Source organism: Alexandromys fortis, unplaced genomic scaffold (genome assembly GCF_014885135.2).
Source record: "Alexandromys fortis isolate MF-2015 unplaced genomic scaffold, M_Fortis_MF-2015_v1.1 scaffold_11, whole genome shotgun sequence".
NCBI lineage: Eukaryota > Metazoa > Chordata > Mammalia > Rodentia > Cricetidae > Alexandromys > Alexandromys fortis.
Window position 1 is genome coordinate 3689756 of NW_026067912.1, and position 20265 is coordinate 3710020.

Genomic DNA, 20265 nt, shown 5'->3' on the forward strand with positions numbered 1-20265 from the left:
AGATTAAAGTTTCTCAGAAAGGGAATTTTTGCCTCCAGGCTGCAATAAAGAACACCAGCGGGTTTTTGGTTTGCTGGCCCACCCTGCAAAGTTTAGACTTCACTTGCTTCAGCATCTTCGACCTGCTGGCAGGCGCTCTAAAAATTCTGGGTTTGCCAGCTTCCATGGTTGTATGACTCAATTCCTTATAGCGAATCTATGACTGCTTTGCCTCTAGACAGACAGTGATGGTTGCTGCAGGAGTAGAGTTGGAAGGTCAAGCCTCGCATACTCCTGTGGTGGAATATTGTTTTAAGATGTGTGACATTTCTTTATGCTGTACAACATTTGTCTCAATGATGCAAAGATGGTGTTGCATTCTTTTATGATGCATTTGTTACTTTGCCTGTCTAAGACACCTGATTGGTCTAATAAAGAGCTGAATGACCAAGAGCAAGTCAGGAGAAAGGATGGGTGGGGCTGGCAGGCAGAAAAAAAATAACTCGAAGGAGAAAAAGAGATATTTAGGAGCGAGAGGAGGAGGCCTCCAAGGGTCAGCCACTCAGCTACACAGCAAGCCATGGAGTCAAAAGGAAAGAAAGGGATGCAGAAACAGAGAAAAGGAAGAGTCTAGGGGCCAAAGGTAGATGGATTAATTTAAGATAAGAAAAGCTGGAGAGAAACAAGCCAAGCTAAGGCCAGGCATTTATAAGACCGAATAAGCCTCTGTGTGTGTGTGTGTGTGTGTGTTCTGCCCCCCCCCCCAAAAAAAAGAGTGAAGAGTTAAAACAAGAAACAACATACTCCTCTGCCTAGGGAAGTCCAGCTCCTGCTTAGAGGGAACAGCTCAAGTCCAGAGCAGCTGGTCTTGCTGCTGATGGCTCCAATATTGTAAAAATGTCCCTCACAGGCTCCCTTATTTGAACATGTGGTCCACCGCTCGTGGCATTGTCTTGGGAGTCTGTGGAACCTTTGGGAGCTGGGACCTAGCTAGAGAAGTAGATCTCTAGGGACCCAGCTTTGATGTTGATAGCTCGGCTTTTCTTCCTGCCCCATCTCTGCTCCTGGTCCACAGAGTTGGGAGCAAACACCCTTCTAATCCTGCCACGGCTGTCACAGCTGTTCTTGCCCACTATGGCTTCCGGGCCACAGTGGACTGCACTCTCAAACCATGAGCTGAAATAAACATTTTCTCCTTTAGGTTGTTCTATCAGGTCCACAGCAAGGAAAAAACTCATAAGCCCCTTGATCTCTTTCACATCCCTTCGGGAGGAGACTCTCGCAGAGGTGGATCTGAGAGAGGAGGGGAAGGGCTGGCCTGCAGCGAGATGTCCAGACAAAGAAGGAAGAGACCAAGAGTAGGTGATGTGTTTATGTTTATTGCAGGACGCCTGGTCCTGGGAATCAGGTTAGCTCTGGGGCCCCAGCCTAGAAACAGACAGATACAATATCTTGGACTCCAAACTAGTTGCATATAAATACAAAGAAGCTGGGAAAGGGGGTGGAGGGGTGGGAGCCAAAAACACACACACAAAAAATAACAAACAAATGTGCAGTTTCCTATGCTTACTGACAAAATGGCAGAGCCTCATCTTCATCCAGCTCTCTCCTTATTCTGCTTCCATGAGACATTCATCTGTTTAGAAAAGTTCTATCACTGTGGAATCCGACTCAGCAGCACACGGCCGCCTTCCTGGCAGTCCCTGCCATGGTCTCTTGGATTGGCAAATGAGTCAAAGAGAACCAAGACGGGAGGCAGGGTGTGGTGGCACACACAGGAGGGAGGCTGAAGCAGGAGGCTACGTACTAAGTTTGAGGCTAGCCTTAGCTACACTAGACCTGTTGCAAAATAAAAGTACCCCCCACACACAAAAAAAAAAAAAAAGAAAAAGAAAAACAAAATAAAGACATAATGTTTTCAAAAACAAAACTAAAATTTGTTCCTGCGGTCTTTTGCACCCTCCCAATTCTGATGGGTGAACAGCATGTCCCCTGACAAAACAAAAAACAAAACCCACAAGAACATCCTAAGCACAGGCTATGAGTCAGAGTCATTAACATATTGCACATGGTGACAGTCTTCCTGAGCCCTCCAACTGCAGATACCCACACACTGGCTTTTGCTCCAGCAATCCCTGGCCTGTCAACGTTGGCGTCCTATCCCATGGTCACCCCCCTACTTTTCAAATACCCCTCAGTATCATTACCTTTTACTACTGACCACACTCAAAGCTGGGGTTGGTTTCACCTTAGCACTACAAGCATGGAGGAAAGTGAGGACCAGTTCAAACCTTTGTCTTCCTTTCAACAACGTTTCCCCACGAGGGGGCAGTGATCCGAGTCCAAGGGGGGGGGGCGTGGAGGGAACCCTAGCATGCCAGGGGTGGACTCTTCAGAGCTGAGAGCCTGGAAGATGTGTCCCCCCCCCCACACCCACTGTGGTTACACACCGGTTGCTCACAAAGCTGGGTTAGGAAAAGACACGGCCTCAACGTGGGACAGACAGTGTGGCAATTCAAACGTTTTCCTCTTACGGAATTTTCAAGTATCCCAGAATCCCTGACACAGTATGTAAACAAGGTGGTTCTGCGGGAGAGGAAGCTGGATTGTTCTGGGAAGCAGCAGCACGTGAAACATCTAGGAGCGAAAAAGGTTTGAGGTTCAAAAAAAAATAAAGGGCAAGATAGCCACTGTACCTCCTGGGGCCAGTGCTAGGGCATAAACACAGACAACTGTGCCCTTGGTGTGGAGCTAGGGAGAGAAAAACACTCGGGATGGATCTTCTGGAGACACAGAGGATATATATCCCAGGTGCTGACTCTTCTTTCTTTTTCTTTTTGATTTTTCCCTGACAGTGTTTCTCTGTTTAACCTTGGCTGTCCTGGAACTTGTTCTGTAGAGCAATCTGGCCTCGAACTCACAGAGATCTGCCTGCTTTTGCCTCCCGAGTGCTGGGATTAAAGGCGTGCGCCACTGCTGCCCGGCTGCCCCTTCTTTTCTCAGTGGCATAGCTGTGACGCATAGTCTTGGAAAAGCCCGGATGTGCTACTGATCTCTACGCAGTCCGCAATGTCCAAGCCTCTTACCAAGTCTGATGTGCTCCACTGGCTCCCCCAGCTCAAGGGAATGGCCACAGAGCCACGTCTTTGTCCTTCAGCCACACATGGAAGAGGTTTCCCAGAGAGACGCTGTTGGGTGAGGTATGTCCCTGGATGTTTGGCTCTGGGTTGTTTTTTTTTTTTTTTTTCCAAAGCACATAGACCCTCACTATTGAAGGGTACTAGGTTCTTTGCCTCACTTGACTGAGCTCTCCCTCTTAGGTGTCCACTTCCTCGATCCGGGTCTTCCAGGATTCTCTGTGTGGTCCAAATGTGGCCTAGCTGTCAAAACAACCTGTGGGGAACATATGGCTCCCACTGAAATAGCTGCTTCCATAGGTGGCAGAAAGACAGTGCCTGGGTTCAGCTGCAATGGCCATCTGCATGCTTAGGGATGCAGGCACAGGCACAGGACACATATCCAAGGGTTGGAGGGTTGGGTATGGGGTGTGGAGGGATGGACCAGTGTCTCCTGAGAGCAGGGTTCCTGAGCGGTGGGCCTGTAATGAGTCCCGATAAGCCAAACACAAGTCCTGTGCTGGACTCTGGAACTGGGCTAGCGTTGGCGGCGGTTGGCTGAGCGTAGGGTAGGTGGGCGGCTGGAACAGCACTTGGGTGGCAGCTGGTGATGTGCTTGGCACCATGGCCAATGCCTGGCTCTTGACAGCAACGGCATCCTTGAGAACATTGTCATATGCTCTGAAAAGAAAAGACTCAGGTGAGCCTTGGAGAGCAAAGGTCACCAGACACCTGCTTACCTTCTGGTGGTGCACCATGCTATACCAGTCTGTGATGGCAAGTTATGACACAGCCTCGCTGGCTTACCAGCTAGAGTCCAGATCTCAGCTTAGAGCTGCTTCTGTCACACATCTCTGACCCTGTGCAAGATCAGCCGGATTTGTCCCTGAAGCCCCTGCACCAACGCATCTGGGCTGTTAAAACCTCAGAGGGTAATGTGGATCCCATCTGCTTCAGTTCACTCCTGCATCCCAGCACTTGGGAGAGTACCAGCTCTACTTTCTGGGTTCTTCTGGGCCAGTTCCATCCCCAACTGGGTGAATCCTTAGCTTGTAGACACCAAGCAAACATTTGAAAAGAGGGGACACAGTGGGTATTTTCTGCTATTTTCTCCCCATCTCAAAATGCTTTGAGAAGTAAAAACAATTAGAGGTGCATAGAAGATAGGAGCCTATAGTGTCTACGACTTATTTGAGCAAGGATTTCCCAGGGTGACAGCTGGTAAGGACAAACAGCTGGCCTGGTGACTGATACTGGAATAGACATCAATTGTCAAAACAGGCTGGGTTCTGACTTGGGGACACCTTTTTTTTGGCTTTTTGAGACAGCGTTTTTTCTGTGTCACCTTGGCTGTCCTGGAACTCACTCTGTAGATCAGGCTTTCCTTGAACTCATAGAGATCTACCTGCCTCTGCCTCCCCAGTGCTGGGATTAAAGGCATGTGCCACCACCACCAAGTTTGACTTGGGAACTTCTAAAAGCACACAATTCAAGAGACGGCCTAGGGAGCTGGGCTAATGTTTCAGGTGGCTCAGCAGAGCCTGCTAGCAGTGGGAAGCTGAGAGCTGTGCCTCTTCAGGGGCTGAAGGATTTCCGCTTCTGCCCACTCAGACTCCGTATCTATTGGGCCAGCATACAGAGGTTATTACTATCAGCTGGCGGAAGAGGGAGTTGACTGGAGGCAGCCACTTAAGGGCTGTTCTGTACTCTTTGGCTGCCTCCTCTATGTCACAGCATTAGATTCTAAGCGATCAGCTTTGCAGCTTGCCCGAGAAACGGAACTCATGAGAGAATGAATTCACGATCTTTCACACAATCTCGCTGGGAATCAGGTCAACTAGCCCCAACAGGATGGAGTTTAGTTGATAAGAGTATTGCCTAGCATGCATGAAGCTGAATTTGATCCCAGCGCTAAGCTGGCACACACACTGTAACGCCAGCAGCACTCAGGAGCAGGGGACTAGAAGTTCAAGGATACCCCACTAGCTACATAATGAGATTGAGGTTAGCCTGGGCTACACGACACCCTGTCTCAATAACAAAACAAAATGATAGAATGAGTCCAGACATAGAAGAGCCCGCATCCCCAGTCCCACTCCTCTTTCCCCTCACTCCCCGATCTTAAAAATACAATGAAAATAGGCAATTCTCTAAGTCCTACTTCTTAGTTTTTTGAGATAGAATTTCACTATCTATCCTAGACTGGCCTCCAGCTTTTAATCCCCCCGCTTCAGCTTCCCAAGTGTTAGTATTACAGTTGCATCCCACCACACTCTACTTTTCAAAATACCAATTCTGTAAGGGGCACGGTTTCTTCTGCACCTTATCTGAGGAACCAGCACCTGTCCCAGACTCAGCAGAGGTGGTGTCCCAAGGGCAAACAGGTCATTATTTCAGAAACTCAGACAACCAAGACTTACACCAGCAGGATTTCAATACACGTGCTGAGATGCTCCAGGGAGTAGCTGGAGACCCTCTGCAAGTCTCTGGTCCAGTAGGGAGAGAGCTGAAGGCAGATCCTAGAGGCCCCAACACAGGCTGCGGCGACCACAGAAGGCTGGAATTTGTAAAAGATATGATCTGAAAGAGAATTGCGGAGGGCGTGAGTACTGGGAAGCGTCTCCGTGGCGTCTCCTGCTAGGTCTGCCCAACAGCAGACACACCAGTCAAGGGCTTACGCAACGCTGGCATTTTACAAATGGGGTGAGAGGAGACCAGTGTTGGGTCTTCGGTCTGGGCGTTCAGTCTGTGGTTTCTGGCGTCAGCCTAGAGGGACAATTCTTTAAAACGGTGTCTACAGCTCCCAGTGAGATGCAGGTGTCTGCTGATGGGCTACGAACAGAACCACAAAGATCTTTATTCTCTTTCTTGGTTATTACGAACAGGCAGAGCCTGCCTAAAGGCTGTGTGCATAGCGATAATGTCTGGTCCTCAGCAGGCACCGAAAAGCGGATGAAAAACAAACTAATAGCTGTACGAGTCTGATACTCATTACTCTGTCTAGGCTTACGAAGTAACATAAAAAAAATTTAAATCACATTTGCTTATGTACTGTGCAGGCACATGAGGTGTCCGACATTTGGACATGTGGAGGTCAGAGGACAAATGGCTAAAGTTAATTCTCTCCTTGCAGCAAGTGGGATTTGGGATTTGGGATTCAGCAAGTGGGAGCTGGGGACCGAACAGCTCCATCTTCCCACTGAGCAATCTCACAAGCACAAGAAAGTTTACATTCTATCAACACATCTGAAGTTCTGGTGAATGGATACAGTGGACATTTCTACACTTTTCACTGATATTTGGGGTCCAGTGCATCACAATCTGTTATCAATGGCTCATAACTTTCAAACACTACAAGTTTTGCCTTTGAAAGCATCAATCATGGAGCTGGAGAGATGGCTCAGTGGTTAAGAGCATTGCCTGCTCTTCCAAAGGTCCTGAGTTCAATTCCCAGCAACCACATGGTGGCTCACAACCATCTGTAAAGAGGTCTGGTGCCCTCTTCTGGCCCTCAGGTATACACACAGACAGAATATTGTATACATAATAAACAAATAAATATTTAAAAAAAAAAAAGAAAGCATCAATCAATCGGTTAGAGTGGTATAACTGTAAGTAGGAGTCACTGAGTCAGACTTCCAGCTTAAACGCCATCAGGGGACTCGAGGAAGTGATCTCACTTCTTGAGTATATATCGCCTCATACATAAAATAGGAATAAACGAAACTACTTTGAAGGGGGTTTCAAAGCAACTTGGGGGTAAAAGGGTTTATTTGACTTATATATACCCTGTCCATTGAAGGAAGCCAAGACAGGAATTCAAACAAGGTAGGAATCTGGAGGCAGGAGACGGATGGAGAGGCCGTAGAGACCTGCTGCTTGCTGGCTTGCTCCCCGTGGCATGCTCAGCCTGCTTTCTTATAGAGCCCATGACCAGGGGATTACAGGCGTGTGTGTTACCACACTGGCTTTCTGTGTGGGTTCTTCACCTTGAATTCCAAACTTCCCATGCTTTCACAGCAAGCACATTACCAAAGCTACCTTCCCAGCCCCCAAACAAGCCGACTTGCTGCCAACACAGACGTGAACATTGCCACTCTCCCCACCACCCTATTTAATCTGTGTGATGACAGCCCTTTGGGAATGAGCTACTTATGAGTCAGTGTGATTTAAATCACCTGAAAGGTTCTAGATTCTCATAAGAAATGTCCCCGGTGAGTTGCTAGTCTCTAGGTACTAGTGGCTTTTGTGCAAGCTGCTATTTTGTTTATGTGTTATTCTCTTAACACTGGGGGATGTCCTTGCATTTCTCTGCAGAGTGAAAGTGATATGTGTTAAGTCTGGAGCGTAGCCCCAACCCCTGGCATCCATCCCAGCCCCCCTGGCCTGGGAGTTGCTTTGGTCTGGACCCCAAATCCCAGCATGCCAGGTATAGACCCTTCCCTGGGAGTAGGGTCGGGACCACTCCCTCAGGGTATTTAAGTGGGCTCCCAGAGGAGAAATACGTGGTTCCGGGTTTGCACGTGCTCCCCACTTTCCTGTCTCTCAGCCATGCGCTCGACCACCCCAGAGCACCGTATTTAATAAAACAATGGGCATTTTAATTTGGTTTAATTTGACCTAATTGGATTTCTTTGCGCTGGCAGAGCCTCCTGTCTTAGGATTTTTTTCCCTAACAATATGGGTGTGGGGGCTCTAGGCAGGAAAGAAGGTCCTCTCTGGATGACACCCCTCTTCAGCCATCTGATCCTAGCCCCTGTGCGCCTCCCTCCCCACACTGCCTCTGTGCCCTCACCTTGCAGGGTCACTTCCAGGAAGTAGTGGGCGTACTCCTTGAGGCACTCTTTGGTCTTTCGGAGGCAGGTGGTGGGCCAGGTGTGGCAGTGGTGGTCCTTCTGGCTGACCGAGGCCAAGAGGTAGTAGTCCAGAAAGTGGGCAGGCGTGGGCAGGCAGAGGTCCCAACTGAAAGCCTCCAGGAGCAGAAGTTCCGTGGACAGCAGCTCTTTCTTGGTGAGGGAAAAGTTTTGGCTGCTCAGGACCCTCGTACTGTTTATCTGCTCCAATTTGGGCACGCGGTCTTCCCTGTCCTCAAACTTACCTGCGGGGAGCAGAAGAGGAATTTACTAGAGGAAGCTGAACCAGGGATGTGGTAAATTCTCCCCTGTGGTATCTGGATGGAGTTAACAAGAGCGACAGAAAGCAGCAGGACTGCCTAGGAACAAAAAGGACACATTTGGACCACGAATCTCCACACCATCCCTTCCTGCTAGGTGATGATGAGGAGGTGTCTCAATCTCTCTGTGGCCGCAACTGCAAGGGGACCTGATGGCTTAGTGCAGCTTTTGTTTGAGTCCGCGAGGAAATGCCCACTACAGCTCAGACAGGTGCCTGGAACACTGAAGGCACCGGCATGCGGGCATGAGCAGCCTTTAGGTTCTAGGGGCGAGGTTTGTCTGTCTGGCCCTCATCAATTCAAGGCAGAGCCGTAATGGCCTCAAGTCTGACACCATCCTTCCAGGTGCAGAAGAGCCTGTCCACAGTTTTCCACTTCCTCGGTGGGCCTCACATACTCGCTCGAGTAGTTTTAGTTTGGGATGTGCTGGACACAGGTTGCTTGGAAGGTGAGCTCAGAAAAGACCGGCAAATCGAGGAAGGAAAGATGGAAAGAAAGACCCAAAGGAATTCTTAGGAGGTGCTGCCGTGGACAGATGGAGCCTAACCATATACTAAGGGGTTCTGGGAAATGGTTAAAAATACAGGCTTTAAGGCCTTGGGTTATAACTCAATAGCCAGAAACAGGGGAGCTTCTCCTGCACCGAGGGTTGAGATCAGAAGCTACTGAGAGACATGATAGGCCCACTTTGTGAGACACAACTCTCCTTTCTGGGGATACCAGTAACTCCACATCTGGCAGTGAACCCCACCACTGGCAGTTCCTTGAAAGCATCATGTCTCCTGGTCTTGTCTGCAGGGCACTGTAGCCTGGAATAACCATCTTCACTCCCTCTTCACTCGGCCAAGCTCGCTGTCTTTCCCGCCCCTTCTGAGTTACTGCCTTGGGTAAGCCTTCCCCAGTTGAGCCCCTTGGGAGTCAGCCTTGACCTGGCTGTCAACTGTGATCTCTGGATAGCCTCATAGCGTGCAGAACGGCTGCTGAGCAAAGGTATTGGGAAGGGCACAGATACCTTTGTGTACCTGCCCACGGCTGTGGTAATTGACTCTCTGACGCACTTAGTCACCAGCTTCTTCATCTCTCAGGAAAGGTAAGAAGTACCCACCCGAGGCTGCTCTGAGGAACACACCCATCCTAAATGCAAGGATGCCTCCGCTAAGTGAAATGAAACCCTGGGCAGGCCAGAAGCCAGCAACAGCCTTTCAAGAGGGCGGGGAAGGGTGGATGTGCAGAGAGGGCAAGTGGATTCCCACAGGGAGAAAACAGAGACCACTCTGGTCAAGTGTAGTCTCTTCCTAGAGTGCAGTGTGTGGCTGCAATGGTGCTGTCTGCAGAGTGTGCACCCCCACTGAAGCAGGTGAGCGCAAAGGGAAACTGTCCAAGGGGAGGAGCTTCTTCTCTAGCTGCAACCTGGGCCCGATGCTGTCTGCAGCCTCTTACCCAGGCCTTCCTCCTCATCAGCAGGATGCAATCCCATGATCCTCCCCTGTGGAGTGCTCTTTAATGCTCCTGTGTCCTTTAAAGCTTAGTTGAAAGGCCCGGGCGATGGTGGCGCACGCCTTTAATCCCAGCACTTGGGAGGCAGAGGCAGGCGGATCTCTGTGAGTTTGAGGCCAGCCTGGTCTACAAGAGCTAGTGCCAGGACAGGCTCCAAAGCTACAGAAAAACCCTGTCTCGAAAAGAGAAAGGCCCTGTTAACGGGAATCACCACCACCGGATTCTAAGACCTCCTGTAGGCAGACTAATGGTTGTTCTCTCTAGCCCCTGGAATCTAATGCTGTTTGTACTTTCTCAGGGGAGTTTAGCGTTCCTATGTTTTTCTCCAATGACCCTATGTTTATTTAACTTTTTCAGTTTTTAAATTTCCTCTTAAACAATATTTGTATTAGACTTTTCATTTTTTGTTTGTTTTGTAGGGTCTTATATAGCTGTGGCTGGCCTCGAACTCACAGAGAACCACTTGCCTTTGCCTCCTCCTGAGAGCTGGGATTAAAGGCTCAGGAATTAAAGGCGTGTACAATCATATTTTGCTTTTTAGTAATTTTAATTGTGTATGTGTGTGTGTGTCTGTCTGTCTCTGTGAATATGAATGCAGGTGCTGTCAGGATCCAAAAGGTATCAGATCCACTGGTGCTGCAGTTAAAGATGGTTGTGGGTTCTGGGAGCCAGTCTTCTGTAAGAACAACACATGCTCTTAACCACTGAACCAGCCCCTAACCCCCTTTTAAGACAAGTCTATCCAGTAACTATAAAAGTGCATAAAGCAAGATCATATAGTTTAATAATCATTTAAAAGCAGCAACTCCCCCTGCCCCGCCCCAAGTTGATGCTTTCCTGAACCTTATATAGAACTAAGCTAATCTTGGTCATGTAAACTAAACAGATATGATGCTCCCCTGGCCTCAGTTTGGTGCTAGCGACTGAGTTCTCGCCCTCCCACATAAAAGGGAAGTGCTCCACCACCAAGCAACACCCTCATCACCATGAGTTTGTTTGTTTTTTTTTTTAATTGGGGGTGGGGAGGACAGGCAGGGAGAAGCATAAAGTGGCAGCAGGTACCTAGCCCAGGCAGAACTGTACACTGAAGGTGGCCCCGGGACCCTGGAGCAGCAATGCTGGCGGCCAGCCATCTGTCTGGAGGCACCAGCTGATGTGTTCAATCAGATTAGTTTCCTTTGCCCCTCCCTGCTTTTCAAGCCTTTCAGAACCTTGCTACCAAACCTCAGAGGATTAATCCCCAAAGGAGGGGTCATGGCTTGCGGAGAAGAGATCTCACTTCCCTGGCTCCCTCTACTCCCCAGACAAGCAGGGAAGGCCTCTTGGGGACCCTCCACACTGTGGACTACAGTCAGGCAGGGTTGGGGCCTGCATCCTCAAAGAGTTTGCTCCGCATGAAACCCTCCAGGCTGTTCTTTTGTTTAAGATGAGGAAAGAGAATGATCCCGCAGAATGGAAAGTGCTTCTCTTGCTCCCAGGACACAGAAGGCACTGTGCCTCACTGTGCTGAGTCCTCAAAGGAACCCTAAGCATCCCCAGGGCTCAAAAAGACAAAAAGATGATGAGAGCTTTATCCCCAGAAGTAGCTGCAGAGTCCCTGCTTATTTCTGTTGGCCACAATGACTTCATAGCACACACATTGTTTCCCAACACACATACACTTAGCAGTCAGGAATGGCTTTGGGTTTCCTAGCAGTGCACGTGCCCAGCAGACATTTCCTCCCCTCCTCCCACAGTCGTAAGTGGTCCTTTGTCCCCAGTGCTGCCACCACCAAGCACCATTGCACTTAGCTGCTTCCTCCTCATGAGCAAAATGCACAGAAAGTAGTTGCCTATCCGTCTTGTCTTCAGCTGGTCCATACTTATTCCAGTTCTGTGTGTTGTATATAAAATATGGGCTTTGCAGGTTACAGATGGGATATGCCACTACCCCAGCACCCCAGCATCTCATCCTGAGGATATTTTTCTACACACGGTAAAATATTAATAATAGGAATACACCATCACTAATGCAATAACATTTTTTTTGTTTTTATGACAGGGTCTCAATGTAGCCCAGAATAGTCTCAAATTCACCATGCCATGGAGGTTGTCCCTGAACTCTAGTCCTCTTGCCTCTATCTCTCAAGTGCTGGAATTACAAACCTACATGCAATAACATTCTAATGTTCCTCCACATGTGATTTGCTCCAGGGGTTCTGAAAACACATTTACTCCCCCCTCTTCGTTTTGCATCCCAGAGTCAAACTAGGCTCACACGAAGAGTCTAAAATCTTTCAGTCTTATTTCTTAGTGTTTGGAGAACGTGAGACCAGCTATGTTTTAAAATGTTCCCCATTCTTGATTGGCTGGATTGCTTCCTTGTAGACAGCCACATTTTGAACAGCGTGCAGCAAAGCAGAGAGGTGCCCAGTCCTTTTTGCTGAGTCATACTGGGATTTACAGCTATAGTCAATGTATCCCAGCAACAGAAAGGCCAGCTTGTATTGCTTGGCTAAGGTGGGGACATGGGTTCTCTCTGGTCTAAAGGATTCCCCCTTTCCCTGTGAGGTTCACAAGCAACTTGTAAAACCAAGGTGATACCTCCAGATAAAATGTCCTGTTTCCCAACAACTCTGTCTCACTGGCTCAGCATCCATGGGTGAGGCTTTCCTATGGGTGATGATCTCCTATGGGTGATGCTTTCCTATGGGTTAGGCTTTCCTGGCTAAATGGTGACATTGGAGCTGAAATGGCTACTGTACAGATGTTGTCATTGCATACACAGTTTTTTTCTTTTAAATTCTTTTCCTAGCCTTAATCTTAACAGTTAACCCATTTGCACACCTGGCTAACTGAGTGGCAACCCCAAGGCTGGTGTACAAAGAGCTAGGGTATTCACAGCAGGTATTGACCGGAGATCCAGCCCATTGGTCTAAACACCCACACTCCCAGAAAGCATTTACTTCTTCTAAGGTAGGGTCTCTTAAACTAGACTAGCCTGGAGCTCACTATGTAGCTCAGGCCTGGCAAGTCTCCTGCCTCAGTCTCCCAAGTGTTGGGATTACAAATGTGAACCACTAGGCCTGGGTTGGCTTAAACTCATTTTAAAGACACTTTGAATGTTTTGTCTGCATGTATATATGTGCATTACATGCATGTCTGGTGCCCTTACAGGTCAGGAGAGAGCACTGGATCCTCTAGAACTAGAATTACAGATGATTGTGAGACACCATGTGGATGATGGGAACTAAACCCAGGTCCTCTGCGAGAGCTGTGGGGTAACAGACTCAACAGAGGCCACCCAGGCACCACGCAGGAACATACCATCCAAGGGAAAAGTACCTAAAGTTCCAAAGGAAATACCTAACATTCCAACCATTGCAGATAGGATCACCTCATGTCCCTTAGCCCAGCACATACCCAGGACACTTTAGATAAATGTCAGCCAATTATGGGTCCTGAGCCTTAGAAATCCCTCACCCCAACGTCTGCTATTATAAAAATCCCACCCCAACTGTGCCCTCTGGTCCCTCTGGTCATGCCAACGCCTTAGACTCTCCCTGTGAGAGTACGAGTTCGAACCTGAAAAAAGGGTTTTTGCTTTTACATATAGAGCTTGGTCTCCTTGTTGGTTTTGGGGGGACTCTGTGGATCTGGGCATAACAGCCACAAGTCCTCTTAAGTAAGCAGCTATCTTTCCAGCTCTATTGGCCTAGACTCTGAACATTCTAGGCCACAGTGGCTAGCTTGGCTTTCCTTACATCCCTCCTCCCCTGGAGGGTGGGAGGCTGGTGAGACAGGATTTTACTACATTGCCTGAGTCTTGAGTTCTTGGCAGTTCTCAGGCATCAGCCTCCTGAATCCTGTGCTTATGGTGTGTGTGTGTGTGTGTGTGTGTGTGTGTGTGTAGAGAGAGAGAGAGGTCTCTTTCTCTCACACTCTTCCTTCTTTCCTGTGTGAATGTGAGTGTGTGTGTTCAAATGTGTGCACACATGTTGTGGGATATTTGAACTCTGAGTAAAGGTAGATTGCTGTGACTGGTGTAATAAAAAGCTGAACAGCCAATAGTCCGGCAGGAGGTATAGGCAGGATTTCCTGGAAGAAGAAGAGAAGAAGGAATCTAGGGGAGAGAGGGGGAGGGAAGGGAGGCAGAGTTGCCATGGAGACTCGATAGGAGTCAAGCACAGATCGGGTGATGTAAAAGCCACGTGGTAGAACATAGATTGGTATAAATGGTGAATTTAAGTTATAAGAGCTAGTAGGACAAGCCTAAGCTAGGGCCGAGCATTCATAATTAATAAGTCTCTGTGACATTATTTCAGAGGTGGCTGGAGGGACAGAAAAGACTGGTTACACACACGGGCGGGTGTAGAGGCTCAGATAGATACCAGGCATCTACTTCGAACCTGGAACTTGCTCATTAAGCCTGAGTGGCTGGCCAGCAGACTCCAAGGATCCTCTGGTCTCTACCCCTCCAGCCCCATAGTGCCGGGATCGTAGCCATGTGCCACAGAACCTTGCTTTGACTCCACACAGTGTGGAAATCTGAAAGCACTGAGTCATCCCCCCAGCCCCAACCTTCCCTTTTAGAAGGGGAGAAAAAAAAAAGACTGTGGTTGCAAACACAAAACCACATAGCAGGAAATTTACCGCTTTAAAATGCACAGTTCAGTGACATCACACACTTGACAACAGGGCCGTAGCCATCACCGCCCCACTTCTCCTGAACCCTGCACCTTGCAAACCTCTCTACTCTGGAAAATTTATGATATAGGAACAAAAGTTAAAAAAAAAAAGAAAACAAGAAGAAGAAAACATGTTGTAACAACCCCTGCGAAGGCAGTACTCAGCTCTTATAGTCAGGATATCTATCTACCTTGGCTCTAAAAGAAAACATTTCTAAGTTTTATTTTATTTTACACATAGGAATGCTTTGTTTGCAGGTATGTATGTACGTGCACCATATGTGTGCTGGTGTCCTCAGAGGTCAGAAGAGGGCACTGAACCCCTTGGATTAGGAGTTATGGGTGGTTATGAGTCACCATGTAGGTGCTGGGAAATGAAACCATGTCCTGTGCAAAAGGAGCTATCTCTCTAGCCCTCTAAAAAAATCCTAAACAAAAACACATAGAATGAGGTTCTAAGAAACTTCAGGTTCCATACAGTCTGTTCATTCTCTCTCTTTCTCTCCAAGTTTTTCAAGACAGGGCTTCTCTGTAAAACTGCCTTGGCTATCCTGGAACTCACTTTGTAGCTTGGACTGGCCTCAAACTCAGAGATCCACCTGCCTCTGCCTCCCGAGTACTGGGATTAAAGGTGTGGCACACACAGTCCTTTATTAACTGCTGAGGCTGCCCCTCGTTAAGTCCTAGCATTCTCCTGTGGTTGGCAGGATGCTGGACTCACTGCCCATCTGGTACCTGCTCCCCATCTCAGTTCTGAGCCTAGGCTCAGAGTGGGCCAAAGTTTCTCGGCTAAAAAGAACTGGGTTTCAAAACAGCAACAGCTGACAGTCCTTTCCGCAAAGGCAACGATTCTGAAACCAGAACCACTTGGCATCAGGAATACTTTTCTTTTAAAAACAGCTCGCCCCTCATCTGAGAACAAGAACCATAACTGAATCAGGAGTTGGGACTCTGTGGCCACCTGGCAGAAGAGTAGCAGCTGGTTGCCCCCCGTCCAGCATGGTGTTAATGAGGGTGATAGGGGAGCTGGATCAGAGGGACAAAAACCTGCCCTATTATCATCCTGACTTGGCCTCGTGCCAGAATGGATCCTGACGTCTTTCCAGGTGAATGTGAAACATGCCAAGTAGCATGGATGTCACATGGACAGAGCAGTTGTTGCTCTTGCAGAGGACTCGGGTTGCCAGGTTGCAGCCTTTGCCAGGGAGGGTGTGGCCAAGGTCCTAGGAGTGGCAGCCCAAGCTGGTCAGGCTCTCAAGATATCTTTGAGGTATCAATCTTTTTTTCTTCTCAGATTCTACCGTCCTCAGAGGAAAGCGATGTGGTCACCAGAACGGGAACAACTCAGTCAGCTTTATTTACTGGAACCAGTGACCAGAGAGAAGATCCTAGAGGACACTGTCCCCTGAGTCTCACGTCTCTAGCCACATTCCAGGTATCATTGTGTGAATCTCAGCAATTGAGCTGATGGACGCCTCACAGGGTAGGGGAGAGGGTTCGAGGGCTATTCTAGGGAACATAACAGACAAAGGAACTCCTGGCACAGGGGAAGTGCCCATTAATGGTAGCAGCTGCTGCTGGATTATTTATAGAATATTATAGGTATTTTTTTTTTGCACCCAACTGGCAACTTTGAGAGTCTTGTCAGTTGGGCACAGATGAATTGCTAACGTGGCGGTTAACGTCAGAGGGTATTCCTTACAGGTTCTGAAAAGGGGTGAAATCATTCTAACAATAGGCACCTTCTGCTTCAACCCACTGTACAAGTGGTTCTGGGGGCAGAGAGTGGACGCTATAACCCCAGCTTCCTCAGGTTAGGCACCTTCCACTCAGAGGGTAGAAGTGAGACAGAGGGCAGTGTTGGGTTTGACTCTTTCCCCAGATCCATGTCTCCTCAGAGATGGGATTTCTCCCAGCTGGTTAGAGCAAAAGATGGAGAGTCTGCCCACCAAGATGGGAGCTTTGGGAGGTGGACACGTGGTTCTCAGCTGCACCCAGCCTGCTGTGCAGTAGGCAGCCTCCACACCACACCTGCCTCTCCTGTATCCATGCAGGATGAAGTCGGGCTGCTTGCTGCCAGGAGGACAGGGCGCACATCCTCCATGAAAACACCAGAGCATAGCTTCTGGTCTAAGGACCATACTCAATAAATAGCTTTGGTTCTCTTTCATAAATGGTTCCAACGTCTAGAATTGTCTATACCACAAGCATGGACCTCATCCTCATATACATGCTCCCAAAGCAACCCACAGTTTCCGAGGATAACCCTGTGGACGCAGGCTTCCTGTAGGCGTGAGTGTGAGGCCAGCTGCTGCCCCACAAATATTTTCATCTTCGATTTCCTGTATGCTAATGAGCAATTGAATTCTAGAGGCTTTCTGGGGAAGACTGTATGGTCAATAGGATTTAGCTTTTTCTGTGGACAACAGAATTTAAATCTGTGACTCATTACCACGACACTTTCTGTAATGAATGAACCCTTTGGCCCACCTGGAAAACACACACAATCAACCCCAACCTTTTTGGCTTTTTGTAGTTAACCTAGGCAGTTCGGAGAGGAACTTCCTACTCTTCCCCCAAGGGAGGCCCAGCTGGTGTCTTTCCAGGAACTAGGACACAGATGGGGCAGGAAAAGCTGATCAGATGGTAGCCCAGAAACTGCCCGAGGACATCGTCCTTGGGAGAGACTGTGTTAACAGCGCAGAGGTAAGAGGTCAGAGGCTCAGCCATGCCACTTACTGGCGTGTACTCTGGGCTGAGGACCAATCCCTTGGGTCTATGCTTTCTGTTTTGTGGCACGGGAATAACAGAATGAGTCAAGGTGGCACTCTGGGTTAGTGCCTTCAGAACAGCACCTTTCTAGATCCTATGGTAGCCAGAACTAGCCCCATCCTTCATACAGATACAATGGCAGTTAGGTTTCTGGAAAGACCTTGATAAAAAGGGACAGAGAAAGCCAGGGACAAGGGAAGAGAAGGCCCCCTTTACATCAGTGTTTGTTATTCTCTAGGAAAGAAAGGAAGCTGTAATAACCACAGGGTTTGGGGACCAGGCAGCACCCAACACTATGGTCCTGCTGCAGCTGGGTACATCTCTGATCTAAAGATGCTGAAGTTAGGGATTTCCTGGAGGAACAAACTTTTATTACCAGCTGTCCTTGGGCTTTGGAGCCTTGGATATATCTGACATGAAGATGACCTTGGGACCCCTGTCTCTCTGGGCTGCCGCCTCCCTTAGGGAGAAAGAGAAAACTCCCTTCCTTTCCCCGCATCTCTCATAAAAGCAAAGCCACTTTGTCAGTGGCTGTCTCCAGTGTGTGTACACAGCAAGCTGGATAAATAACGCATGAATGGACCTACGGACGGATGGGTGGAGGAATGAGAATGAGCCCAATTCCGAAGGCCTGAATCCGTCCGAGTCCAGTTTGGGGAAGAGCCTATGGCGAGGCTATGAGTGGCTGTTTTCTTCAAGAGGAAATGGTGGAAATGCCTCTCAGGGTTTGTGGTGGCATCAAGCCAGCTGGGTCACGCACAGGCTTCCCTTCTCCCTGCAGGGACGTCGCTGCCTCAGGATGCAGACACAGTAACGATGATGTCACAGGGTAGCCCCAGCCAATCCCTGGTTCCGTTGTGTCCCACTTTATAAGTGACCCAAATAATTCCACTGGCTGGAATCGAGGATTGTGGGGCAGGAGCCACTTGTCACGTGCACGGCTGGCACCGGGTGGGGTAAGTGCTTTGTGCAGAAGAACAGAGTCCCAGCATGAATGAGGCTCTTTTAGTGACTGCTGAGTAGTTACTGTCCATCCCCACTTGTGGGCTCTGCCTCTGGACTGGGTCTGAGGAGGCCTCTGCTGGCAGACAGCAAACCTTTTTAGATGTAGGGTCGAAGGTGCAGATACCAGAGGTCCTAGATCCTTTGTTCCCCCATCTGCTGGGAGCAGAAAGAAGGAAGAAGAGGGGCAACCATGGCCACTGCTTGAGGTTATGAGGGAGTCACTTCCTGACACAGGGGAGAGACCTGAGGGCTGAGGCAACCCTCCAGTCAGCGTGGGTCTGTAGCTTAGAAAGCAGAGGATTTGGGAGCTTGCACAACCTGTCTGCTGACCTGGGTATTTTTGGTACTGCCAAACACAGAGGTCATCGGGTTAAAGGCAAATGCTGCTGTTGTGAGACAAGACCCACCAAGCCATTCCAAGTCATTCACCCGGTCCCCCTTCCTACTAACCTGTCTTCCTAGGTGTGTCCTTTTTTATACAAGTTACCTATTACTTGAGCCTTGGTTTCCACCTCTGTTAGGTAGGGAAATAACACTTATCTCCTTAGGGCTTGTTTTGGGAATTAAATGAGTAAAAGTGTATTTAAGAGAAGAAAAACTTTGCATAGCACATAAATCTCAATAAACACTAGCAATTCCCTTTCTCATGGCAGATTTCCCCTCCGCCCCCACATTCTGATGATGGGGACAATACAGTGGAGCTCTCAGACATTTCTATTTTATTTTCTTGCCTTCTAAATTTCCACACGAGACAAAGTTCACTCTCCCACAGAGGAAAAACATCTTTAACTCCTCGGAAGACAAGGCCCCGCTGAAGGGATGGCAGACTCCAGAAGTGGCAGAATAAAACTGCCATAGAAGGATCCAGAATGTGAGACTGCGGAGGCCGGGAATATTCTGGCACGGAACCTGCTCTGACAAGTGCCCACAAGTCAGGAGACGTCAGATTTTCCTAGAAGAGCCCCAGAAACCCCACCATGCTGGTGACAAAGAGGAGACTTTTCCTGTCTAGACATCAAAATGCTTGTAATTAAAATTAAGACGGGAAAGGGGCAAGGCAATGCACGCTTCCCCAAGTCAATCTTAAGACTCTATGCCGACAGAACAAACGCAGCAGTGAGTTCTAATCTCACCACCAGGCCAGCACATTTCCCTTGAGTATGAAATGCTTTTTAACACTGACGAAAACAACCAACCACGTTAGCTAGGTGGTGATTGGTACTGGCGAAAGGGAAGCTGCTGTGGCCAAGGCTCACCCTTGAGGCTTAATGAAACCTGGTACTCCACGAACCTGAGCGTCCCAGAAAGCTAAGGCAGGCTCTGATCTAGAAAACTTTCCACATGGTTTTCCTGGGGAGCACGGGGTGTAACAGACAAGGCCTCCTGGGCAGTCAGCAGGAAGTGGGAGAATGGGGGTTCAGGGGAGGGAGTGGTTTAGTGATGGACATAAGGTAGTCTTGGCGTTAATAAGGGGCACAATGTGGTCAAGATGCCAATATTTGGTGCTAGAGAGATGCCTCAGCAGTTAAGAGTACTGGATGCCCCTAGAGAACCTGGTTCAATTCTCAGCACCGACACGGTGGCTTTCTGTAACTCTAAGAGATCTGATGCCTTCTTTAAGACAATTTTTCAAAAGACTTTTTATTCATTCATTCATTCATTCATTTATTTAATGGGTGTTTTGTCTGCATGTATACAGATGGCTGCGAGGCGCCATGTGGGTGCTGAGAGTCAAACCTCTACAAGAGCAAGTTCTTTTAACCACTGAGTCATCTCTCTAGCCCCCTGATGCTGTTTTTTTAACCTCCATGAGCACAGCAACACATGGTACACAGATATACAAGTGGGCAAAAAAAAAACCCCAACCCATACACATATAATAATAATAATATTTTAAAAGATGCAAATATTCACCACAGAGGGACTTTATAGCTGAACCTCGCTCCTACCAGTCCTCAGGTAGCACGGCACACAGAGGGGGCGCCTGACTCCAGCGTTCTGGTACTCTTCCTGCTCATGATGCATGCTGCTTATTCCCTTTACGGCAAGGACACAT

General features: G+C 48.5%; 1 protein-coding gene across 2 annotated transcripts in view; it reads right to left on the reverse strand.

The window, feature by feature from the left end:
* Window positions 1-1344: 1344 nt before the first annotated feature.
* Ccnjl (cyclin J like) overlaps window positions 1345-20265 on the reverse strand; it is a 53114-nt gene continuing 34193 nt past the window's right edge. For both annotated transcript variants that reach the window (XM_050138727.1, XM_050138726.1), the window contains exons 4-6: window positions 7891-8193; window positions 5516-5675; window positions 1345-3776 (exon numbers count right to left, since the gene is read on the reverse strand). In XM_050138727.1, the coding sequence (XP_049994684.1) occupies window positions 3356-3776; window positions 5516-5675; window positions 7891-8193 (884 nt within the window). In that variant the 3' untranslated portion in view covers window positions 1345-3355. The remainder of the gene's footprint in view (window positions 3777-5515; window positions 5676-7890; window positions 8194-20265) is intronic.